We start from the raw sequence: 27226 nt of genomic DNA, 5'->3' as shown, positions 1-27226 counted from the left end.
ATATTACTTGCTTGGTACAGCAAGTAATATAATATTATATTGGACTGGTGTAGGCTACTTAAAGTCCCGAAAGAAAAATAATTCTCGAGTTGTTGCCCTGCTGAAAATTACAGCTTATATTTGTCGAACTTTTTACCTGTTCGCCAGCTGACCAGCCTATACAGTCAGCTAGTCCACCAGTTTGACGACCAGCTTAATCAACTAGTTTGAGCAGCTTTGTCCAGCCAGAGACCAGCTATGACCAGCTAAATGTGCTGAACACAGTTTAAACCACCACCAGTTTAGAATTCCAGATATTTAGTCCAAAAGTGGAACTGAAAGTGTTCAAACTCACACGAGATTTTAAAGACGGAGAAGAACGAAGAGCGAGTAAAAGAATAAAACTGAAAAAAGAACGAAGTAGTCTGTAGTGGAGTAAGATGGAGAGAATATAAACTAAAGATGAACAGGTGAGGGGAAGCTATAATTGCAATTAACACGCTTAATTCAGTAAAACTGAAAACTGACAAGAAAATACGCGAGGAGTAGGCCCTACTAGGCAATTATCCGGTTCCTCATTTGGGACCGAAAACAAAAGTAATACATTTTTTTTAAGTTTTACGTTTAAATAAACGGTTTACTAATGCACTTTTGCATATTTCATGACAATATTTACCTCGCTGGACATGACGTATTTGCAATCCAACTCGAACTAGTGCGATCTAGTGGTATTCATAATAATAATGTAGCCTACGTCTCTTTAGATTAAAGCGTCTCCCAAATAAATGTAATGTAAAGTAAAGTAATTAAATAATAACAAATCATTATCTGTTTTGATTGGATCTGCGGCGTCTCTGGATGCAAGTAGCCTATGTTTCTCGGGACCTGTGTATATCTGTTAAATGTGATTTAAGGGGAATTATTTATGGGTTAATATGCTGTTTAAAAAAAACTTGAAAGTGTAGCACAGTGGGTAAGGAACTGGGCTTGTAACCGAAAGGTCTCAGATTCGATTCTCGGGTAGGGCACTGCCGTTGTACACTTCAGCAAGGCACTTAACCGAAATTGCTTCAATATATATCCAGCTGTATAAAATGGATACAACGTAAAATGCTATGTAAAAGTTGTGTAAGTCGCTCTGGATGAGAGTGTCTGTTAAATGTCTGCAATGAAATGAAATAATACTCTACACAAAACATTGTAATGTAGCAGTCTGAGGCTGTCGGGTGGCTACTGTTTAGCTAGTGTATGCCAGCGAACAAAGAATCAGCAAGTTAGCGTTATTTGGCTAACAGGGCAGGTTGTCAAAGCGCAGTACGGAGGGCAAATAGCCTGGATATCTGCATGGGAAATAAAAACGAAGTTAACCTCGAAGTTTCAGATCCAATCCTCCCTTCTAGGAAAAAAGCTTCAGATCAAAGACACCTCACCGGGCGGAGGCAGGTTTCTCTCTAATGAGATCACAGGGGGGAGATCCTGCTGAATTACCACTAAATGTGTGTGTGTTTATGTACAAAAGCCTTCACTGGAGCAAAAAAAAAAAATCCCTGCACTTCTCAGTGATCAAATACGAGTGCTCACCATAAATATTGGGAGAGTGAAGTCAAAGTTAAATTCTTTTGTCTGTACTCAGGCAGTTTGGATTTGTGACCAAACGTATACGGACAGTATTTCACTTCTTATTGTTAGCATGTCTATGCATGTTTGTATTAAAATTACAAGACTTGCAAGAATTGAGGAAATATTGGGTAGCGTTGCTTTGGAATACATCTTATTTAATTTCGGTGAGGCAAGATAGCCTATATTGTTTGTAGTACCGTAATTTGGCATCATTTTGATATCAGTACTTTTAATCGCAGGCCTGGATTTTGGCAGTCTGAATGAATGAGTTATAGACGGGGTATATCTTGTATGTGTGAGTAACTTGGCATTTTTGTACGTTGAAAACGTGTTTTTTATGAGATACATTTTACTGCAGCGATTTAGAATCGAATTACAAGTACTTAGATACGGAGAATACATGATAAAATGACTTTTATTAGATCTAATTAGGCTACTTAGGAAAAAATAATGATCTACTTTCATGAATTATTGATTTGGGTCGTTTTTGGATGTTTTCCAAGATTTCTCACAAGCATGTTCGTGTATGTTAGGGGGGTTGTTTATGGGTAAATGTGCGGTCGAAACACTGACTGGAAGCATGGGTAGTTAATGTTGCCAAATGTTTAAAAATTTTACATGAAACGCAATAACAGAGATATCAGTCGGCTATAAATTGTCACTAGCATATCGTATAGGCCTACTAGCAAAATACATGCATCTCAGATACTGACTTTATAGGGGTCACAATTATTGGCACTCTTAAAGATTGTTAAAAATAAAATCTAACAGAGTGAAGTTTACACCAGCAGGTATATAAGACATTAAGCTGAGCTCAGGCCTAAGGAACTGTGTTGTCCTCTTCCATGGCTTGCTGCTTCACTGGAGTATAAAACTGAGGCAGCACGCTTACAAAATCCATTTTTCATCAAAAGCAACAAACTCACAAATGAAGAAAAAAATGGTTGTTGACCTTCAAAAATAAGGAAATGGGTCAAAATTAAAAGAGAAATATACGACATACTACTGTGAGAGAATTACAGAACTTGGTTGGATCGGGGGGTCACCAAGTTTCCAAATCTACAATTAATTGCTACATTAGATGCTCCAAAAGTAGATGCTACCTCCATGCCAAAAGGCTATTTGGAATGGTTTCAGGAAAAATGGTTTTACTGGGAGTAATCGACAGTTTCAAGAATCTAAATTGTCTCTTTTGTCTCATCTACTATGGTCTGGAGAGATGACATTCGAGCTTTTTGGCCAAGCATAGCTGTTATTTCAGCATTTGTGGCCTTTCTGTTAGCTTGAACTAGTCTGCCTACTCTTATCCAGAGTGACTTACACAACTTTTACATAGCATTTACATTGCATCCATTTATACAGCCAGATGTATACTGAAGCAATTCTGGTTAAGTCCCTTGCTCAAGGATGCAATGGCAGTTTTCCACCCGAGAATCAAACCTGTGATCTTTAGGCTATAAGACTAGTTCCTTACCCATTATACTGCATTGTTCATTGCATCATTCTCTGTAACCTCTAGAGACTGTATTGCATGAAGATCCCAGGAGGGCAGCTGTCTGGCACCACCACGTCTGGCACCAACAATCATGCAACAGTCTAATGGTCAGTCATATTGTAATGGTCAGTCACATCTTGACCATTACAATATTTGCTCAAACATAAAACTAAACATCTTCACTATGTCTGCATGCTTTATATATTGAGTTGCAGCCACATGATTTGCTGTTTGGTGGAGTAGGCTATTTGCATAAATGAGCAGGTATTCCTAATTAAGTGGGCAGTATATAATACAGAGGATATAGATTTGGTGTTGATTCAGGGATGTGTACATAGAAACAAGCCTCATGCCTACTGTTAAATACAGTGGTGCATCTTTAATGTTATAGGGCTGTTCTGCTTCCACTGGTCCTGGGGTCCATGTTAAAAACAACAGCATCATGAACTCTACCCAGGTACCAGGATATTTTAGCCATCAGACTAAAAGCCGCTAGTGGATCTTCTGGCAACACAGTGACCTCAAGCACACATTACTATTCACAAATAAATCATTAATTAACCACAGGAGCCACATTTTGCAATGGGTACAGTCCCCAGACTTGAACTCCATTGGAAACCTGCAGTTTTAATTGAACAGGACAGTTCTTTAGCAAAGATAAAGATATTAAGGATCTGGATGGAGGAAGGTTCGAAGATCCCTCCCAATGTGTTCTCCAGTCTTATAAGACGTCATTCATAAAGACTCAGTGCCATTATCCTTGCAAGGGGAGGGTGAACAAAGTATGGAATATGGGGGAGGGGGCAATAATTGTGACACTTTTTTTCTGGAAATAAATGTATAATCTGAGAATTTTGACCGATTCCATTGAATCGTTAATAAAAAATTTGTCAAGTTGTACAATCAATATAGAGTTTACCACTGACATTCATGTAATAGTTGTTCATCATTATCAAGGGTGCCAAAAACTTAAGGTGGCTGTATAGAACATGTTTAGGGCCTATTTCAGTTCTGGATTACTTCCTGTCAACACCGCGGTGTGTTGTATATGCGTGTCTCTGTGTATTAGTGTGTCTATGTGTGTTCAGTGTGCTCTCATTTCGTGTCTTGACAGGTCGGCTGATATGGGATAGAACCCATATGTGGTGAAAACAGGTATGATGTGGTCCAGTCTCCTGAAATAGGGGGCGCTGTTTCTAAAATGAGTCTCTCAGGAGAGCCAGACACTACAGGAGGAGCCCTCAGCACTGACAGAAAGAGGTACAAATGCATAAATCAGAGTTAATGTGCTATGAGTTAGAGCTGCAGTAAGAGGATGAGTTTCTGTAAGCTCTGTCTGTTATTCACCTCTCACAGATCATGGTTTCATTAGGATAATTCACTCGTTTTTCATAAAAAATACATGTTCAACTTTTTTTCTGTATATTGGAAAAACTTAGATATAAAATACACTAGTTTTACATAACATTACATTTTTTAAAATTTGTTTTACATTTTTAATTTTTTTTCTTTTTCATGGGGTGATGTTGCTAAATAGAGATGAGACACCTCTTCTGTTCAGGGTCAAATTGACCGGTTCACTTAAAATCAAGCCAAATGAGTCATAAGGATTTTATTGAAAGTAAACTTTATTTATGCAATGTTTAGAAATGAAGAAATGAACAAAAATGAACAAGAGATGAGCAATATGAACGAGGCGTGTGTATGTGTGTGTGTGTATCTGTGTGTCTACACAGCACACGAGTGACATGTCGTCACGTTATGCTTTTCGCAAATGAATTTTGCACGTTGCACATGTCGTGCTCATCTTGACGTCATGCAGACCTGGCACCTCTTCCACTTCCTTCTTCCCCCAGCAGCAACCTAGAAAGATGAGGGAGATGATTACTATGTCTTTTTGCTGATCCCGATCCCCTGACACGCACGCACACATGCACGCGCGCGCACACACACACACACACCATACACACACTTACTTACCTCAGGCACTGGTGTACTAGGTGCAGCCCTCTCCTGGATCTCCCTCACTGTGGCTGCAGTGGCTGGGGTCCTTGTGCTGCCTCCGTTGTATATGTTATAAAAGATGCCTAAAGGCCAGCACGCAGTCATTTGCTTGGTGCTGTAGGACCCCGTTACTTTGTCCAAGTTGTTCCACCCCCCCTTTGGTGGCATTGTAATCTAGGATCATGCTTGGTTTCTGGTCCTCTCTGGTGCTGATTTCGGCATTTTTATGGAGTGCTCATGAGACACTAGGGCTGTGGTGTCTGTGAAGATGAACTTGGACAATTGAGGGGCCCTATACTTGATCACCAACAGTTTGGCATATCTGCACTTTCTCGCACTTTACAGGTGAGGTAGGGATAATGGATAATAAGGAGAAAGAGTGTTTGTATGTATGTGTGTATTTGTGTGTGTTAGATAGGGGTGAAATGTGTGTGTGTGTATCGGCATGTATTACTATCTTTGTGAGAACCAAATGTCCCCACAAGGATAGAAGGATGAGGAAAATTACGCAAGGTGGGGACCTTTTGCTGGTCCCCAGAAGTTCAAGAGGCTGTTTTAGGGTTAGGAATAGGGTTAGGCATGTATTGGTTGGGGTTAGGGGTTACGGAATGAATGTAAATCAATGGGAAGTCCTCACAATTATAGCAATACAAACGTGTATGTGTGTGTCTGTGTGCGCGCGTGTGTGCATGCGGGTGTGTGTGTGTGTGTGTGTGAGATTGGGGAGAAATATGGTGGGAGGAAGTAGGAAATACCTTATGTCTCACATCTGCAAAGAAAGAAATGGAATAAATTTAACTCTTCTGACCCCTTTTAGCCTCCACTTTCACTGCCGGGTCAAATTGACCCGAACAGTATCTCTGTGATATAAACATAGGGGGGTGGGGGGGGGGGGGGGTTTCAAATACATGAAATGAACCATTTTCATTTAAAATGTTGATTACACTAATTAAGGCCAGTAGAAGTTTCATACTGAAAAAATTATTTTAAGTATTTTTCCTAGATTTTCAAACTTTAAAAAGGGTCAATTTGACCCACAACATAACAGGAGGGTTAAGGAGGATTTTAGAGAACTTTATTGATTTAATAACATTTCACAATACTTCAAAAAGAGCATACAAAAATATATTAAAACATACATCCCTTTACAGATCAAAGTTCAAAAAATTCAGCCCATTCCTGTCACGGTTCAGGGGGGCCCAGGCGCAGAGTGAAAAAACACACAAAACTCAAAAGGAGAGATACAAACAAGAACTTTATTACAACAAAAAAAGGCAAATAAACAGAACAGATAAGGCCACGAAGGGCAAAACAACAAACTCAAAGAACAGAACACAGGCAGGCAGGGTACAGGCATATGAAACACACAGGCAAACACATAAAAGAAGCGCAATAAGATACATACAGGTCTGGAACAAGCACAAGTCGGAAGCAAACACAAGTCAGGAACGAGCACAAGTTGGAAACAAACACAAGGAACCAGCACCCGAGTCAAGGGGACAAAGAACTTAAATAGACAGGGGTAACAAGACACAGGTGAACTCAAAGAACAATCAAACCAGAGGGGAGGGAAAACGAGAGGCAGGAGGGGACGATGATTAAATAACGAGACAATAATAAAATAATTGAAAGCAATAATACAATTAACAATTAACAGGGGAACGAGCAGGACACAAAACAGAAGTGCTGCCATCTGGCGGCCCAACAGGGAAAAACAGACAGAACCATGACAATTCCAAATCAGTGCGTTTTCTTTTAAAGTCCATAGTTCTTTTTCTTCTCATGGCAGTTACAATTTGTTTAAAAACAGTATCACTTTTTATGAAGACACTTTCCATTGTCATTTTACATCTGGTTTTCCACAATTTACTAACCGTGGTGCAAATACACAACCAGTATAGTTTATTTTTCTTGTCATTAAAATGTTCGTCAAAACTGGCAGTAAAGATTGTTTTCCGGTCACATATTATGTCTAGCCCAATTGTTTTTAGCTTATCCCACACTTTTTTGACCTATAGCAATCAATTTAAAAGTGTTCTATAGTTTCTTTCTCGGTACACTCTGGCATTGGGCAGGTCACTGTTTTCACAAAACAATTCCACTTTAGCACTGCTCTTACGGGGAGTCTGCCATTCACCGTCCACCACGTTTTATCATGCATTTCCCCTGATATATATTTATCGTTTAAAAGTTTTATCAAATATGTACTTTGTTCTTCTGTACAATCTCTATAAATAACAAATCCACCATTTATTTCATCGTTAATTAATTTATGTATAACCTTATTGGTCTATGTGCCCCATTTGATGCCTAACCCTTTGTGCTTTTCAATAAAATAACCGTATACCAGTTTATAATATGGCACAACCTTCCTTTTTGAGCCTTTTTTCTGTTTCCAACGTTCTATATCTCCGACCCAGGCTAATTTTCTTAATATTCCGTTAAAAATATTTTTACAGAATGTTATTTTCAATTTACAACTGATTTCTGTTGCTCCGAGACCACCATATTCTGTGATCTTGTACATCCGTTCTCTTTGTGTTACCTCTCTATTATTTCCCCATATTAATTTTACACAAAGTTTATTTATCCTGTTATATACTTGTTCGGTGGAGGAAAAACTGTCGCGAGGAACATTGATTTGGACAAAATGAAAGTTTTTACAATATCTACCCTAGATTTATAAGAGGTGTCCATTTATCCGTTTATTCTGAGACCTCGATCTCTTTCCTTTCCAAGTTTTTATTAACACAATTGTCCGAACTTATATATAAACCAAGGATTTTAATTTCATCCTTGTCTTCGATAGTCAATGCAGGCTTCTCCCCTTTCTCACCAATCCAAACACACTTCGTCTTTGCATGATTTAGTTTGGCTCCTGCTACATTTTCATACAATTGAAACTGCGCAATGATCCTGTCCATTTCATTTTGGTTTTTAATAAAAACCGTTACATCATCTGCATAGGCGGTAACTTTTAAAGGCTCTACATTCCTGGCGCATTGCACTCCAGTCAAATTTACATGACTTTTTATTTTACGTAATAGCGGACTAATAGCAATTACATACAAAGCCGCACTTAAAGGGCACCCTTGTTTAAGTCCTCTAAAGACCTCAAAGGATTCCGTCAAGCCCCCATTCACTTTAACCCTAACCTGTGACTTCACATAAAGCAGCTTCACAAGATTTATAAAATCAACAAGAAAGCCAAGTTTTTCCATTACACACCATAGATAATCTCTTAAGGCCCTTTTTTTGATTAAAACCTACTATAAAAAACCCAGGGCTATTTAAATACGGGCATGCCATTAGCTCACGAATTGTGCACAAGTTATCCCACATTAACCGGCCTTTGATGGCGCAAGTTTGTTCATTCTCAGTGATTTCATTAAAAGCTGTACTCATCCTATTCATAATGACCTTCGCTAATACCTTATAATCTAAATTCATTAAAGTGACCTGTCTCCACTTATTTATATCATATTCATTTCCTTTTGTATATATTAGAGTTATCACCCCATGATAAAAGCTATCATGCATACATTTACTCTGCAAACCTTCGTTATAAGCAGAAGCCATAATATCCGCGATATCATCTGATAAATGCTGATAAAATTCAGTGGGAAGCCCGTCTGGCCCTGGCGATTTACCCCTATTTAATTGATTTATAGCCATTTAAATTTCATCTTTTGTAATAACACCCAATAGTGTCTCAGATTGCACTTCGGTTTTAACATCACTTAAAAATTGTTCTATATTCTCCTTTTCTACTGAAATTTCTTCGTACATTTCTTTGAAGAGCTTAACAATTGTTTTTCTGATCTCCGAATCCCCTTTTACAATTGTCCCATCATCAATTTTTACACCCTTTAAACATGTTCCTTCCTCTTTTTCTTTGTACTTCTGATAGATTTTCTTTATATTTGGACCTTCATCAGCAGCAATATCGTAGCCCGCTTGCATCCTAATGTTCGTTAAAAACTCATTATTACATTCATCTAACTCATTCTTAATGACTTCAAACTCAATTTCTTCTTGCTCTGTCCAAATACTTTTAGTCCCAAGGTCAATTTGTTTTTTCATGAATTCATTATATTTCCTTTTTCGGTCCTGGTTCTAATAATTAACATTTATGTACAAGGACATTTTTAATCTTTTTCTTCACAATATCCCACAACTCTACACTGGACTTCGTTAACACCTTTAATTGTTTTATTATTTGGATTTCTTGTTTTAATTCTGCGACCAAGGATTGGTTTTTTTCAGATAATTTACATTTAGTTTCCAGTAATTAATTATTTTATCACCTTCCATTATAACGGTACTCCTCACAGCAAGGTGATCTGAATTTACGCAGAGGTCCGTTGAATACGACCTCAGCTGTACATTCTTTGAGACATAAATCCTGTCTATTCTCATCTTGGTTTTTTTGTCGACCGTGAAAAACCCACATCATCCGGATATAAAGTTCTAAAACTATCCTTCATGTTAAAAGCTTCACACGTTTCTTTTAGTATCTCACCAACCTGAGTAATTTTAAAAGCTGATGATGCTATTCGATCTTTCTCTTCAGTTACTACGTTGAAATCGCCTGCTAAAATAACGTTCTGACCTGCGCACAGTACTTAAATACTCAAATATTTGAATTTTCCTATGTCTGTCTGGTGGTGTATACACGTTAATTAATCGAAGTTTTTGCATTTCTAGAATACAATCCACTGCAAGCAGTCTTCCCGGTATTACTTCCCTTTTCTTTATAGTTTCCACGTTTTGTGATTTAAAAAGAATACCCAAGCCATCTTCACTGTCACAGCCAATAGATACCTCAGAAACCCCTTTCCATAAACTTTTCACGTTTCAGATCTTCCATGCTATTTAAACGCAGCGCTTGTACAAATATAATATAATCTTTCAGCTTGGATTATATGCTCATTTTCTCAGACCTATTTTTGGCAGGCTGTATACCTCTTACGTTTAAAGTTAAAATGCTGTATACCCTAGGCATGATAAAGAGAAACAGAAGACAGAAGATCATGTTACCTTATGTTGTATTTTTACTCCTTTTTTCTGCTGATGCTACCCTCCGATGACAGGGGTCTCTTTTCTTCGGGCACATTATCCCGCGGTATCTCCATAGGGGAGGAGTCCGGAGAAAACGAGTCCATACTTTCCTCTGACTCTGAGGCGCTTTCAAAGTCCTCTTCTCCCTCATCGTTAGTGCTGTCGTCGTTGTTGTCATCCCCGTCATATTCACTAAGCTCCTCTGCTGCTCCCGCTCCTGAAGACATTTCCGCCAGGTCAAATTCCTCTCGCGTTTGCCTCCGCTCACCTCCATCTCTCTTCCTGGACTGCTGCTCTGCGCCCCCGCCCTGGTTCCTCTGCTTATCCACACCCCCGCCCTGGTTCCTCTGCTTATCCACACCCCCGCCCTGGTTCCTCTGCTGCTCTGCACCCCCATCCTGGTTCCTCTGCTTATCCACACCCCCACCCTGGTTCCTCTGCTTATCCACACCCCCGCCCTGGTTCCTCTGCTGCTCCGCACCCTCGCCCTGGTTCCTCTGCTGCTCTGCACCCCGCCCTGGTTCCTCTGCTGCTCCGCACCCCGCCCTGGTTCCTCTGCTGCTCTGCACCCCCGCCCTGGTTCCTCTGCTTATCCACACCCCCGCCCTGGTTCCTCTGCTGATCCACGCCCCTGCCCTGGTTCCTCTGCTTATCCACGCCCCTGCCCTGGTTCCTCTGCTTATCCACGCCCCTGCCCTGGTTCCTCTGCTGCTCCACGCCCCCGCCCTGGTTCCTCTGCTGCTCCATGCCCCCGCCCTGGTTCCTCTGCTGCTCCGCCTCCTCTGCAGTCCGATATAATTCTGCAGCAGGTGCTTGTTGCTTCGGAGGTTTGGCAGGATCTCCTTTCGCTTCCTCTGCGTCCCTTCCGGTCTCAGGCTGCTCGCTGCTGTGAGCCCATTTCTTTCTCTCTGCTTTCATTCGGTTACTGTAGGAGCCGGGACATCCAAAATACAAGTGTCCCGCTTCTTTGCAAAGGCTGCAGACCCCCTTGCTGGAGCAGTGTTTACCTTTGTGCCCGGATTGCCCACACCTCCAGCACTTCAGTAGGTTGCAGTCTTTCACTTGATGATCAGGGGAATTGCAGACGTAGCACCTTTGTATCTGTCCGACATACGTGATTTTCCCGTTGTAGGGGCCCATGGATATAGAGTTCGGTAGAGTAACAAGCCGCCCGTCGCTTCCGCTTTGCAGCTTCACTTTGTACCTTTGCACTCCATACCAGATACCAAATTGGTCAAGGGGCTTCTCGTGAGGGTGAAGAATTTCGCAGTACCTACGAAGATACTGCTCCACATCTTCATCTGCCACCCTGCCAGTTCAGAATTTAACCACAATAGTCAGGGGAAGGGAGGAATAAATCTCCCAGTTCTTCCGTACACCTTCATTGGAGCGGGCAGCAAAGACATCCAGGAAACGCCTCAGGACATTTTCGCGGTGGAAACACAGCTCAAAGTCCTTTTTGTTTGGTAATGCAATAAAGGAATAAATGTCTGCTGCATTTATCCAAGTGCTTTGGGGTATTAAATCCTGCCCAACACTCGATCGCAACGGGGGCTCAGCATCTCCAACAAACCTAAGTAACAAAGTAACGAAGTAACCTAAGTAACAAACCAGTAACGTCTGACTAGTGTTTGAGGCACCCCCGTCGGGGCCATCTTTGATTTAAAAACTATAAGAGAGCTGTGGCGTCTTTAGTAATACACTTATTATGAAAAAATTATATAATAATTAGACCAAACAGTGCACCGCAAGGTACAAGGGTACTTTCTTCCCCCTCTGACTACACCACTTATTTACTACCACGCGGTTTTAGTTGGTTCAGGCATTCTTGTAAACACAGGAAAACAAGTTCATACTGACAAAACTTTTAAATTGTGCATCAATGTCATTGACACCATTCAGATGTAGGTGTGCTGTTATATGCAATATTCAGATCTGCAGTAACTAAAAGGAGTGGGGGGTGGGCCCCCTGGTGCCCCCATGGTTGAAAAAGCATCGCTAAAGTGCCCTCTAGAGTGACGAAAACGAGAGGAAGTGCCCTATTGGCTGCCCTTCACACGGGAAAACAATGATTGAGTGCAATAAATTATGATGATGTGCCCTCTAGAGCAAGAAAATTCAATAACGTGTCTTAATGAGTGCCCTTCTAGTGAAGAAAACGTGATGCAGTGCCCTATAAGGTGCCCTTACAATGGTCTAAACTTGACGTTCCCTATGGGTGCCCTTCCAATGGAAAAGGGTGCCGTTATGAGGTGCCCTCTATGCCGCCCCTACATGTCAGTGTCCCAAAGGGTCCCCTTTCCAGTGGATAAAATGTGATGCAGTGCTGTAAAGGGTGTCCCTAAATGCGTGACAATGTGGGGAAGCTTCCTAAAGGACGCCCCTCCAGTGGAGAAAATGTGTTGTGGTGTCATAGAGGTGCTCTTACAATGGGATAAACTTGAGGTACCCTACAGGTGCCTTTCTGATGACAAAAACTCATGAAGTGCCCTCTTAGATGCCCTTCCAAGTGAGAACACGATGCATCATAGCTTTTTGTGCGCTGGTGGGGCCCCATGTTGTGCAGTAAGTGCCCTTTCTATTTTTTCACCCCTGCCCTTCAAACAACCTGAGTCCGTCGCTGAGTAAGAGGATGAGTTTAACTGGATGCTCTGTCTTCATGTGCTGTGAGTTAGAGATGCAGTAAGAGGATGAGACTGACTGGAAGCTCTGTCTCCATGTGCAGTGAGTTAGAGCTGCAGTAAGAGGATGAGTTTAACTGGATGCTCTGTCTTCATGTTTTGTTCACAGGGTCCAGGTAGAAAGAGCAGGATCACCTGCACCCAGCTGTCTGTCTATGAAGAGTGAAAAGTCAATGGATCGTCAAATCAAGTTCAGAGGAGATTTCACAGGTGATCAAAGGTAATTAAAGAGGTTCAAATTGACACTAATCTTTAATTATACTTCAATGTTACTGGTACCATTCAGTTGCAGGTGAGCTGTTTTATACAATATTCAGATCTGCAGTAACTAAGAGCTGCAGTAAGAGGATGAGTTTAACTGGAAGCTCTGTCTCCATGTGCTGTGAGTTAGAGCTGCAGTAAGAGGATGAGATTAACTGGAAGCTGTCTCCATGTGCAGTGAGTTAGAGCTGCAGTAAGAGGATGAGTGTAACTGGAAGCTCTGTCTCCATGTGCTGTGAGTTAGAGCTGCAGTAAGAGGATGAGTGTAATTGGATGCTGTGTCTCCATGTGCTGTGAGTTAGAGCTGCAGTAAGAGCATGAGTTTAACTGGAAGCTCTGTCTACATGTGCTGTGAGTTAAACTCATCCTCTTACTGCAGCTCTAACTCACAGCACATGGAGACAGAGCTTCCAGTTAAACTCATCCTCTTGCTGCAGCTCTAACTGGAAGCTCTGTCTCCATGTGCTGTGAGTTAGAGCTGCAGTAAGAGGGTGAGTGTAATTGGATGCTGTGTCTCCATGTGCTGTGAGTTAGAGCTGCAGTAAGAGGATGAGATTAACTGGAAGCTGTCTCCATGTGCAGTGAGTTAGAGCTACAGTAAGAGGATGAGTTTAACTGGATGCTGTGTCTTCATGTGCAGTGAGTTAGAGCTGTAGTAAGAGGATGAGTTTAACTGGATGCTGTGTCTTCATGTTTTGTTCACAGGGTCCAGGTAGAAAGAGCAGGATCACCTGTACCCAGCTGTCTGTCTATGAAGAGTGAAAAGTCAATGGATCGTCAAATCAAGTTCAGAGGAGATTTCACAGGTGATCAAAGGTAATTAAAAAGGTTCAAATTAACACTAATCTTTAATTATACTTCCATGTTACTGGTACCATTCAGTTGCAGGTGAGCTGTTTTATACAATATTCAGATCTGCAGTAACTAAGAGCTGCAGTAAGAGGATGAGTTTAACTGGAAGCTCTGTCTCCATGTGCTGTGAGTTAGAGCTGCAGCAAGAGCATGAGTTTAACTGGAAGCTCTGTCTACATGTGCTGTGAGTTTGAGCTGCAGTATGAGGATGAATTTAACTGGAAGCCCTGTCTCCATGTTTTGTTCACAGGATCCAGCAGTCACTGCAGTCCAGCTCTTTTGAAGAGAAGAGTTCAGATAAATTATCTTCCGCAAAAAAGGTATGAGATTTTTTTAAATTGGTTATGTGTTTTCTTTGTGCAGTAAATCCATTAGAGTATATATAATGCCTATATAATTTAGTGCAAGGATAATGTTTACAAGTGCCTGACATTGCCCTTAACATCAATAACATATTGCACCTTTTTTATATTATTCATGACCATCTAAAGTGGAATATCATATGAACACAATAAACCAGCTTTTTACTTAAACATTTAAAAAATACAATAAAAAATGCACTATTTTAATGATCTTAGCACATGGTCTAAAACGCATGGTACAAGTTCTTTTAGGTTTTGTCCAAACCCACTTATACTCATTTAACAGTGGATTATTTGAGCGTAATGTAAGGCACAAAGTTCCAATGGGCTGATCCTACCGTCTTAATTTATAGGTGTGTCCTGGGCATAAACATGTGATAAACCAATCAGCATATCATCTCACATTCCTTATAAAAGCCACCGGCACTTGCACCTTGGTGGATTGATAATATAATGGTGGATTATATTAGGCAGATTATAAATCTTAGAAAAAAAACGGATTTACCTCTGTCATAAAAGACCTGTTTCTGTGCGAGTCTATTAAAATGCGGAGATCTAAAAAACGACCATCATGCTCAGAGAATCCCGCAGAACATATTTGAAAATAAATCATAAGGTGATTTAAAATGTTGAAATAAATGCAGTATTCGCTGGGCAATGTTGTGGATTTTTTAAATCAAATGAACCATTCTGTCTGCATAACAGGCTGTAGATGAAGCAGCTCTTCTGCCAGCTGATTCCTCCTCGCCCGTGCTGCTGGGGTATCTCGGTTCATTAATATGCATCAGCACATACAGTTCAGCATCACGCCTTCTAAAGTCCTATAATGAGTCCTCGTTTATGTCCGAGACATCCATGACTTTGGCAACGTTATGCAACACACAACACACCACAAAGTATATGCAGGCCTTCTGAGGGCTGTATTGTAAAGTTCCACCAGACTTATGCTAACATCTGAAGTGCGTTTTCAGCATTCCATATGTCCTCTCTATTGGGCTACAGTGCATGGTTTTGCGAGTTTTCGATTGAATGACTATTCACAGACTCTATTATATTATCTTCAGCCGTGTCTTTAAAGGATAGCCATTGTCCCCGAACAGCCACCCCTCCAGGAGGGGGATTCCCCTAGAAGACTGCAGGTATGACTGAGTTGGTCAATATAAAGGAGTCATGTCTTTATCCTGGATAATTTGCAAATACATTTCTAACCTTACATGTAGCATCGCAAAACTTCAAGGTTACTGTTCGCATGTATTATGGCCCATTTTATTTGTCATGTGTTAATTTATTATTGTGATGCAGCAGACCTCTTCATGTGTTTATTTCACAATTATACAGCACACCTATTCATGTGTTTGTTTCAGTCTCTCCTGCGCACGCTGATGAAGCTGAAGGATGAAAAGCTGAAACTGTTCCAGAGCCATCTGAGTCAGGATTGCCCTGAATGCTGTCTTGAAGATCAGAGTCTGCATGAAGATCCTACTTGGCTGGATAAGTTTATGAAGTTTATTAATGAATTGTTTGACAGTCATGAAGCTGATGATTACCCAGAATGCATTAAGAGAATGTACATAGTTGAGAAGATGCTGGAGACCTGTGGTAGTGAGAGGTCTCTGAAGATCACACTCGACATCTTGAGGAACATGAAGCAGAAGGATCTCGCTGATTCATTGGAAAGAGATGAGCGCAGTAAGAGCTTTTTCTCATTGCTACTGTGTGTCAATTAGAATTTTGAAATATTTAGATAGCAAATCTAACAGTGATCAGTGTTCTGATTTACAGCATCTACACTTTCATAGTGCTGTTTTACATTGACAATATTACATACTTTATATAAAAGGCCAAAAATAACATTTATTTATTTTACATTTAAATTTATTAAAATATTGCCTCAAGCTGTGATAACAATGACAAGCAAATGAACAAGATTAAATGTCCCTGAGGGGGGTTTAAAGGCAGAATCTTGTGCTCAAAAACTAGTACCTAGACCACTGTCCCATTAGACAGTCTGCCCTGAGTTTGTATCCAGGAATCAAACTCAGCGGTCAGTATAAAAGTATTAGATTATGAGGGCCTCCGGGTGTCTCATGCTGTAAAGAAGCTCGTTCCAAAAGCAAAAGCATGACCCTGCAATGCGGTGTTTGAGTCCTACTTGTGCGCCTGCAGATGTGCAAACCGAGAATATGACGACCTCTTTATCCTCCTTCGTCGTGGGAAGCACATTTGTACTGCGTCTGCAGTGTGGAAAATAGCAAAATATCTGCCATCTCCTCCTGGCATCAAGCGAGAGATCCACAAGTTCAGTTGGGAAAAATCTGCATTGGTCGTGCTAAATGCCAAAAATAAATATTTGGTGTTCATAATTTTATTAGAAGCAGGATGAAATAAGCTACAAATTATGGTTTGGCATTCTGATCAGAATGTATTTCTGCCACACAGCCTATATGATAATAGAAAAAATAATAAATAACCATTGAAGTGATTTTTGTTTTATTTACTCATGAGCAAGCTACAGTGGCGTAGGCAGAAATAAATTATTGGGCTGGCCTGTGAAAAAATGTCTAGGCCAACCTATCTAGGTTTTTAGAAATACATTTTCCACATTTGCTAGGCCCCGCTCCGGTGCTCCTTGGAGATAATTCTAGGTATGAATTTTTAATCCAAATAAATCAAACTTTTTTGCATATGCTGCCTCATGTAGCCTAATACCTGCTGCTGCTTTTCAACTTTTTAGGCCAACACTTTCACTCTACATTGTTTTCTCAATGTAGCCTTGATCTTTACTGTATGAATACATTTTGTTATTTTATGAGTAGTATTATTGATGGCAATTTTACAATTCATAGAACAGGAATGAATGTGCACGTTTTGATTCTGGAGTGACTTAATAGTAAACATGTTATGAATTTAAAAACAGGGATAGTAACATTTCACTTGGGCTAGTGGAAATCCTTAAGAGTCCCCCCATCTATCAGGCAGCACATTTAGTGACTACATTGCAGTAACATTGCCACAGCGGCCATGAAAAACGTAGCTATATAATCCTAGCTTACCATTGACGGCTTGTTGTAGAGGACGTAATGTACAGTATCACAAACTAATTTGGAATTAACTTCCTTATACAGATGACAACACGGCAGTTAGAGTTTTAATTGGCCACAGAACAATGATGACACGCGCAGAAAGCAAATCAAATGCATTATCTTAAAAATTCTAACGAGAGAGGGATATCTCGTTTTCAACTTTCCACCGGAAGTACTTTCTCTTTGTGAACACTGGCTTTGTAAATATTATCTCATAAAAAACATGTTTTCAATGTACAAAAATGCCAAGTTACTCACACATACAAGACATACCCGTCTATAACTCATTCATTCAGACTGCCAAAATCCAGGCCTGCCATTAAAAGTATTGATATCAAAATGACGCCAAGTTACGGTACTACAAACAATATAGGCTATCTTGCCTCACCAAAATTACAGAAGGTGTAATTTTGGTGAGGCAAAATTAGCCCTGTGTTTTGTAATCTTACCATTTTACAATGTCATGCAAACTTCGTGTCAGATCAAGGTGTCAAATATTTCAAATTGCCTCATAGAACACATTGAAATTCATGTAGAATACGGCTGGTGAGCAACTACAGGAAGCATATTTCTCCAGAAAACATATGTTTATACTTGCTTCTGAACTGAATTTGAGTAAATGTACAAGTTATTGTATATTTCCTACGTACAATAAATACTGCATGTAAAATACATATTGTACATACATACATAGAGAACTTCTTTATCCCCATGGGGACAGCATGTTACATTCACATTTACGAACACACACTTCATTCACGCAACAGAAAGGCTGGGCAGCGAAATACATACATACCAATACAAATAGGACATATACACGCCTATTCAATCAATCTTGACTGTGAGAAAGCCATCCACACATACGTTTGGCCTGTCCATGTAATGCATGCTTATACACACAGGGCCAAGTGACTTGAAAGAATTGAGGAAATATTGGGTAGCATTGCTTTGGAATACATCTTATTTAATTACGTTGAAAACGTTTTTTTATGAGATCATTTCTTTTTGCAAAGCGTTTTATTATGAGAGTGAGAAATGCGAAGTGACCCTGCAAGAAACGGTTGTGGATTATGGCTATCCTTGTGTGAATTTGTACAGTCTGATGAGCGTGTACCGTTTAGCAGTTTTGGTTTGCTATATATGTAAAACAGTGGCTGTGACAAAGGGTGCGGTGGCGTAAGTATAAACGCATCAGAAATGCAGGTGAAATATGGCTAGTGTATGTACTCACGGATTTGACGGCCATCCAATGAGCCTTGATTGACAAAAGAATCAGCAAGCCTGTAGAATTAGAGCTCCTTAGGTCACAACTTGTGTACCCTTCTGTCCTGCTCCGTTGTCTGTTATTTCGTGGAGATACACTTTTAGTGTTTTTAAGGTTTATAAGGCATTTTGATAGGCTTATCTGCAGGTGGGAATCCTCTTCGCTGTTTTGCTAAGCTAGAGCTGGAAAACTTGATAGTGGAAAATAGGAGCAGATGCATATGTCCCAGCAGGCTTTGCATATGAGAAAATAACAATAGTGTGAGAGAAATTAGGATGAAATGATGAAATAGTGTAGTTGAAACAATATGTTTTTAGCAGAATGGGCATGTAGGTGAAGGTTGACATGATCACAGACTATAGTACGAAGTAAATGAAGTGACCATGAGCGAGCTTAGTTTCCTTATCGAACGGTATATATAACAGTCGGTATAAAGCATTAGCCATTAAGGTGGAGGGTTTAGTAACGTGTGATATCTATTGCACTGATATGCTTTTCTCATGTTCAGTACTAGTAGTTATAATTATGAGTGAGTCATGATTTTAAATATAATGTTTTAATGGGGAGTTGCAGAACGTACATACGTAGTAATTGTTTGTATGTGGCTAGATAGAGAACAGGGCGAGGTAACATGAATGTAGAAACGTGGCGTTTGCTGATAAGAAGGTTTTGTATAGTAGCCAAGTGAAGAAATATAGTTAGTAGAAATGGCACAGTGGTGAACTGGTGTAACTTTTTAATAAAAGGAATACATTTGCCGTCATGAAATGCATATGGGTGGCCGTGAGTGAGTTTTGGTAAAGAAAATATAAAAGCGTAAGAAAACGTTAGTGTAAAAGAGGAAATGCCTGAGGGCGAGGCGGGATTCAATCCTTCAACCGGAGGTTTACCAGTCTGTGACTTTGTTAGTGCAGCACCATTTAATGTTTTTAAGGGCTGAGTGTCTGTGGCTGTTGTGGTTATTTCTGTGGGGAACCCTGAAAAGTGCCAAACTCTCGGTGCTGTATAGGTATGGGGCATGCCCCCGCCAAGGCGTAACTTGGCGGGATGGCATACCTGCCATCCCAATATATATATGAACATTGAAATATATTGTGGGACAAGTAAGGATTAATTAAGAATGTTTATTTTCTGAATCCAGTGGTTCCAACAGTCAATGCCCTTGTTAAAATGTTCAGCACTCTGAATACTGAACCGAGTGATAAGTGCTAGACCCCCTCACTTAACCAACATGTGAAATATATTTCATGTGATTTAATTTAATAATTATTATTGAAAATGAGAATTATAAATTTAATCGCCAAATTCATTGATAGGTCAGTCTACAGAAAACTGGTGGAATCAACCAACAAGTCAAAACAAGCTCTATATTAGGTTTTAGGATTAAATAATTGAATTTACTACAAAGCAGTCAAATAGATTAATGTGTTGAAATCATACATTCTTTATTGAATGCAGGCTCACTACTTCTACATTACAAAACAGAAGACATACAACAAAACAATAAATAATTGATTATTAAATACCAAAAAAGAGAGAGAGAGACATATAAGCCAGATCTTGCCAAAGTGTTACCCACTTCCAGTTTAAGCACCACAGGACGAAAGGAAAGCAGCTAAAAACACACAACCAAGGAACCACCACAAAAATATAAAGAGAAAAACTCTTCTTCTGTAATGCTCCAAAACAAAACGCAACACAACAACTTTTTCCTGTGGTTATCTTCAATGCCGTAGCCAGCATGGCCTGATGATGTTTTGCCCTGATTGGGTGATGCCGAGTTAAGGTGTAGGAGAGAAGGGAAGGGGGGTCAGACTCATTTCTAAAAAGGACTGGCCTACCTAAAGATTGCATTCAATCTTAAAGAGGACATGGGAAAGGGAAATGTTAGGCACGTAGCTATGCAGGGTCTCTGACCCCCAATATGGTGTCCTGTGTCTTCTGGTTTGTCTCTTCTGAGGAGGTGAGATCCACAGATTGTCTGCCTATGTTAGGGTATCTTTGGCCCCGATCACATTAGCTTTGATGCTTGTGACGGGGAGGCCTGGCCACATTCTTATTCACTGTTTCCCTCTCTAAGGCCATAATCTAAACACTACATATCTTACAATATATATAATGATAAAAGATTAATTCACCTGTAGCAGAGCAGTTAGGCAACCCCAATAGCAGATACTATATATATATATATATATATATAGCTTTGGAAAAAATTAAGATACCACTGCAAAATTAACAGTTTCTATGGTTTTACTATTTATAGGTATGTTTTTGAGTAAAATGAACATTTTTGTTTTATTCTATAAACTACTGACAACATTTCTCCCAAATTCCAAATAATATTCTCATTTAGAGTATTTATTTGCAGAAAATGACAACTGGTCAAAATGACAAAAAAGATGCGGTGTTTTCAGACCTCGAATAATGCAAACAAGTTCATATTCATTTTTAAACAGCACAATACTAATGTTTTAAGTTAGGAAGAGTTCAGAAATCAATATTTGGGGGAATAACCCTGATTTTCAATCACAGCTTTCATGCTTGGTATGCTCTCCACCAGTCTTTCACATTGCTGTTGGGTGACTTTATGCCACTCCTGGCGGAAACATTCAAGCAGCTCGGCTTTGTTTGATAGCTTGTGACCATCCATCTTCCTCTTGATCACATTCCAGAGGTTTTCATTGGGGTTCACGTCTGGAGATTGGGCTGGCCATGACAAGCTCTTGATCTGGTGGTCCACACCTTGATTGACCTGGCTATGTGGCATGGAACATTGTCCTGCTGGAAAAACCAATCCTCAGAGTTGGGGAACATTGTCAGAGCAGAAGGAAGCAAGTTTTCTTCCAGGATAACCTTGTACGTGGCTTGATTCATGCGTCCTTCACAAAGACAAATCTGCCCAATTCCAGCCTTGCTGAAGCACCCCCAGATCATCCTCCACCAAATTTCACAGTGGGTGCAAGACACTGTGGCTTGTAGGCCTCTCTAGGTCTCCGTCTAACCATTAGACGACCAGGTGTTGGACAAAGCTGAAAATTGGACTCATCAGAGAAAATGACCTTACACCAGTCCTCTGCGGTCCAATCCTTATGGTCTTTTGCAAACCTCAGCCTGGCTCTTCTTTGCTTCTCATTGATGAAGGGTTTTTTCTAGCTTTGCAAGACTTCAGCCCTGCCCCTAGGAGCCTGTTTCGAACCATCCTCGGCGTGCACTTTACCCCAGCTGCCGTTTGCAATTCTTTTTGTAGGTCACTTGATGTCATCCTACGGTTGTTGAGTGATATTCGAATGAGTTGGTCATCCCGATCAGTGGAGAGTCATTTTTGCCCTCTACCGGTCAGTAGCTTTGTTGTCCCCAATGTCTACTGCTTGACCTTGTTCTTATGAACCGCTGTCTTTGACATTTTAAGGATGGAAGCAACCTGCCGCTTACTGTATCCCTCTGCCAGTAAAGCCAGAATTGACCCCTTCTTTTCCTCACTCAGAACTTTTCTTTTCAACTGTTTTGGCATGGTCAATACTTATTGTTTGATTGCAATTACTTTTGAGGTACTACTAGCACTGATTTTCCATCCAGCTGGTCCTATTGCAAGAGGATAGTGATGACCACAGCAGTGGTTTTTATACTTTTCCTAGATTTGGTTCAGGTGATCACCTAATCAGTACCTCATTAAGTAGAATGAGGTGTGCCTGTGTTGGAATTCAACAGACACTGGAATGAAATGGCTGCCATACATGTAGAGATGCTGATTTAAGAAAAATTTGGAGTGGTCTCTTAATTTTTTCTAGAGCTGCATATATATATATATATATATATATATATACGTTTGCGTGTTTGGTAAAAAAAAATGAAGACTCATATGCAGAAGAGATTTCTATTTAGCATACTTTATTCCTAAAAAGCCAATTTAAGTAGTCATAGATCTCATATTAACAACAAATTATTTATTGATACAATTACAGGCTACTGATTTTAACTACATTACCTGACCTATCTGAATGACATCGAACCTTTCCCATGGATCTAAATGCAGATATCACTTTGGTCACTGTTCCTATTGAAACACTAGGCAGTTGAGCAGTCTTTGAGACTGATGCTCCTGCCATCCGTGCCCCAATAATGAACCCTCTTTCAACGTCACTTAGGGATGGTGCCGAATACAAATACCACATTTGGCAACACTCGAATAATGCGTTCTCCCCGAATGTTTTCTCCTCTCGAATTTGGCCTATATTATTCAGATTCGGATCTATTTTCCCATCTCTTATGTGATTTTCGCACAAGTCAGCACCAAGTCTCTCAGACACACACACCTACAGTGAGAGTTTCCTTTAACACTAGATAGACCAGACTTTATAATTAAAATTACTCCAGCCCTATAACATAAATGCCTATATCCTTCTCCTTCCATGACTTTCCTAAATATTTGTGCTTAAATAACTGTATTTAAAATAAAATAAAAATCAACTCAGTACAGAAATACAGGCAGTCTGTGCCATTTTCTTCACAAAGCCCCCCGCTAGACTTCAAGAAAATAGTTTTGCAATGTACGGTTTTGTAAGCGGTAGTACGCAGTAAAACAACGAGGCCTTACTAGAGTTAAAACATTACAGGTTGTTGGCTAATGACACACCCAGCACTGGCTCATGTGACTCTAAAATATCCGACCTGCCCCCCAACGAGTGTTTCAAGCAACTTTCAACATAGCAACGGATGTTGTGTCTCCCCAACACTGACTGCCCCCAGGTCATGTGCAGGAGCTTGTCTTTTCAAAATAAAACTTGTGGAAGTTTGAATAAAGCATAATGGCTGAAGATGTATTACACCCTTGGAAGCTTTTTGGTTTTTTCTTTTCTTTACCTAAGCTTATGCAAATCAAACATACAGCTAAAGAGGAAAGAAAAAATACTAACAAACAAAAAATAACAAAACATTTTAGCCTAACATTATGTAGTTTTTCAAAAATTTCATTAGGGGTTCATTGAATACAGTAGTTAATAATCAAGATGAGAAACATTTTTTAATGATAAAAGCATTTTTTCAGTTTAATTAACTTCACTGTCCCTTAGGTAGGGGTGGTGGGGTTCATGCAGTTTGTAAGAGTAAGAATGGGTACTATGTTTTGATTCATGAAATCATTTTTCCTATGTCTTATTAACCTACGTTTAATGTTACCTGGTCTGGCACCTGCGTTTTCAATACAGTGATTTAGGGTTTCATTTGATGAATTTGCCTCTACGGCAGGGGTTCTGCCAGCCAGAGGGAAATAGGCTACTTGCAGGGTTCCGACAGTAGGAGGCAGCAGACTGTAACTTTTTATCTATGTTTTTTCCTCAAAGACAGCTTCCATCATTCTGCATTGAGAAATTGTACTTGATGTCACACTGCGTTGTATTTCGGGGTGACTGGCCATCTTTAGAGAATCGCTTAGCTCTGTGGCTTTGAGATATCATTTGGACGCTATTTGGGAAAAATAAAGCCCCAGCTAATAGTGGCCTGGTATCGGGTACCATACTTTAGGATAGTGGTCAGCGTAATCGCCATTCAAGTATTTTTATGGATCCGATCCCTAACTCTCTTGTCATATTATAAGTCTGCAATGTAAAACCCGTGTAAGACCCTGGTCAATCCCGTTTTGGCGATTTTTCAGAAAACATATTTTTACAGTTCATTTTTCATGTTCAGTGTCAGAAATGCTTCAGCTATAATCAAATAGCAACATATAAATTGTTAACTTGCCAGAAAATAACAGCAGTTTTCTTTACTATGATTCCAAAAATTAGCTTCCCTGTTCCATGTAGCTAGTCGCTCTTGTTGGAGGGATAGCTACACAGACACTGGCAGTAGGTTGGGAACTCCATAATGAAAAAGAAAATCCATTTGTGTTAATTCAATCAAAAACGATTATAGTGAGAGTGACAGTGACACTGATGCTCGTGCAGCAAGAAATTCAATTTCAAGGATGGAATGTAGGCCTATGTAATACTGTGTGAGGGGTGTGTTACACACTGTGATAGAGGCGTGTATTACTGTGTGAGGTGTGTAACATACTGATAGAAGTATGTAACACTATGATACTGTATGTGTAAAATACTGTGAACAGAGTGCATTAATATTTTTATTGATTGTTTCTTCTTAAAATCTGTTAATTGAAAGGGAAATTTTAATCTTATTTTAAACAGTTATTTATCATATTTCCTCTTTTCAGATGAATCCATAAAAAGAGCCCAGCAGGAACTGAAAACTCATCTGAAGAAGCAGTTTGAATGCATACTTGAAGGTTTAGCAAAGCAGGGCAACCAAACCCTTTTGAATGATATCTATACAGAGCTCTACATCACAGGGGGGGGCAGTGGGGGGGTTAATAATGAACACGAGGTCAGACAGATTGAGACAGCATCCAAGAGACAAACCACACAGGAGATTGCAATCCTCTGCAATGACATCTTTAAGCCTTTACCTGGACAAGAGAAACCCAGAACTGTGCTTACAAAGGGCATCGCTGGCATTGGGAAAACCATCTCTGTGCAGAAGTTCATTCTGGACTGGGCAGAAGGAAAAGCCAATCAGGACGTTGATTTCATCTTCACTCTTCCTTTCAGAGATCTGAACTTGAAGAAGAAAAGAGCATTCAGTCTAATGCAACTTCTGCAGCACTACTTTCCACAACTGAAAGAGATAAAAAGTGTTGATGGTGATGAAGTCAAAGTTTTATTTATCTTTGATGGTCTGGATGAGTGTCGACTTCCTCTAAATTTCCGAAGCAATGAGATCTGCTGTGATATAACAGGGCCATCATCAGTGGATGTGCTGCTGACCAACCTCATTAAGGGGAATCTGCTTCCCTCTGCTCTCCTCTGGATCACCTCTCGACCAGCAGCAGCCAATCAGATCCCTCCTGAGTGTGTCCACCAGGTGACAGAGGTGCGAGGGTTCAATGACCCACAGAAGGAGGAGTACTTCAGGAAGAGAATCAGAGATCAGAACATGGCCAGCAGTATTATCTCACACATAAAGTCATCCCGGAGTCTCTACATAATGTGCCACATACCAGTCTTCTGCTGGATTTCTGCTACTGTTCTGGAGACAATGTTGGGTAAAGCAGAGAGTGGAGATCTGCCCAAAACGCTGACTGAAATGTACACACACTTCCTGCTCATTCAGACTAATGTGAAGAATCAGAAGTATCATGGCACTGATGAGACAGACCCAAGGAAGATGTCAGCATCAGATACAGAAATCATCCTGAAACTGGGGAAGCTGGCTTTTCAACAGCTGGAAAAGGGCAATCTGATATTCTATGAAGAGGACCTGAGAGAGAGTAGCATTGATGTTAGTGAAGCTTCAGTGTACTCTGGGGTGTGCACAGAGATCTTTAAAGAGGAGTGTGGGTTGTATCAGGAGAAGGTCTACTGCTTTGTGCATCTGAGCATTCAGGAGTATCTGGCTGCCTTGTTTGTGTTTCATTCATGTGTAAATGAGAACAGAAATGTACTCAGAGCAGAAGAATCAAAACCTCACAGTGACAGAATGCAGCTGTCTGAGTTACACAGGAGTGCAGTGGATCAGGCCTTAGAGAGTAAGAATGGACACCTGGACCTTTTCCTCCGATTCATTCTTGGCCTCTCTCTGGAGTCCATTCAGTCGCTCTTAGGAGGATTACTGACACAGACAGGAAGCAGATCACCTGTACCAGACCTACAGGCACAGACAGAAAGAAGATCACAGAGCATTGAAAAAACAGTCCAGTACATTAAGAAGATGATCAAAAAGGAGTCTTCAGCAGAGAGGACCATCAATCTGTTCCACTGTCTCAGTGAACTGAATGACAACTCTCTAGTGGAGGAAATCCAGAATTCCCTGAGATCAGGAAAACTTTCTGATGAAAAGCTGGAACCAGACCAGTGTTCAGCTCTGGCTTTTGTGTTACTGTTGTCAGAGGAGATCCTGGATGAGTTTGACGTGAAGACCTACAACACATCAGCAGCAGGTCATCAGAGACTGGTACCTGTAGTCAGGAACTGCAGGAAGGCCATGTAAGTATTATGTCATTAATAATGTAGATGATTGACAGCATATTTTCCCACTTTCTATTTCTAGTGAGAATAAAGATTTTCGGGCAAGAGAAAATTTGGTTAAAAAAAGATTTCTGAATCAAAAATTTTAACTTGTGCCCTTATTTAATGTCTTATATCCAGAACATAAGCAGCATCAAATGCAAAACCTCAGTACTTACCATATATTTTATTTTATTTACTATTACTATTTACTGATTTAATACATTTACTAATTATTTGCAAAGATAGCAATTGTGAAATAAATAAGGAGTTCATTGATAGGCAGAGTAATCTGATAGATCAACCTTTATCAGAACATACAATTCAAGCAGATTAAAATGAAGAGATGCTGTATTAAGTTACAGTATTAAGAAAAGGGGCTCTATTTTGGTGACAGCACAGGCACAAACACACTTGGAATTGCTAGTGTCATATTTTTCACTTTCGCCAGGGTTGTTAGTTTTATGGTCTGTGGTTAATCTGCTTGTGTCAACATGGGTTTGTTGG

The 27226-nt window shown here is 40.1% G+C and overlaps 1 protein-coding gene across 2 annotated transcripts; it reads left to right on the top strand.

The window, feature by feature from the left end:
* Positions 1–274: 274 nt before the first annotated feature.
* Positions 275–26717, top strand: LOC135246832 (protein NLRC3-like). Of its 2 annotated transcripts, XM_064320112.1 has the most exons (8): positions 275–449; positions 3119–3201; positions 4209–4354; positions 12950–13060; positions 13807–13917; positions 14204–14273; positions 15680–16004; positions 24871–26717. In XM_064320112.1, the coding sequence occupies exons 3-8, from the start codon at positions 4296–4298 to the stop codon at positions 26700–26702; spliced, it is 2508 nt and encodes an 835-aa protein (XP_064176182.1). In that variant the 5' UTR covers positions 275–449; positions 3119–3201; positions 4209–4295; the 3' UTR covers positions 26703–26717. The 2 variants fall into 2 exon arrangements, with proteins under 2 accessions (XP_064176182.1, XP_064176183.1); XM_064320113.1 differs by lacking the exon at positions 3119–3201.
* The last annotated feature ends 509 nt before the right edge of the window (positions 26718–27226 follow it).

This window comes from Anguilla rostrata, unplaced genomic scaffold (assembly GCF_018555375.3).
Source record: "Anguilla rostrata isolate EN2019 unplaced genomic scaffold, ASM1855537v3 scaf0943, whole genome shotgun sequence".
In the NCBI taxonomy this organism is placed as follows: domain Eukaryota; kingdom Metazoa; phylum Chordata; class Actinopteri; order Anguilliformes; family Anguillidae; genus Anguilla; species Anguilla rostrata.
This window is presented reverse-complemented; position numbering and strand designations above follow the sequence as displayed.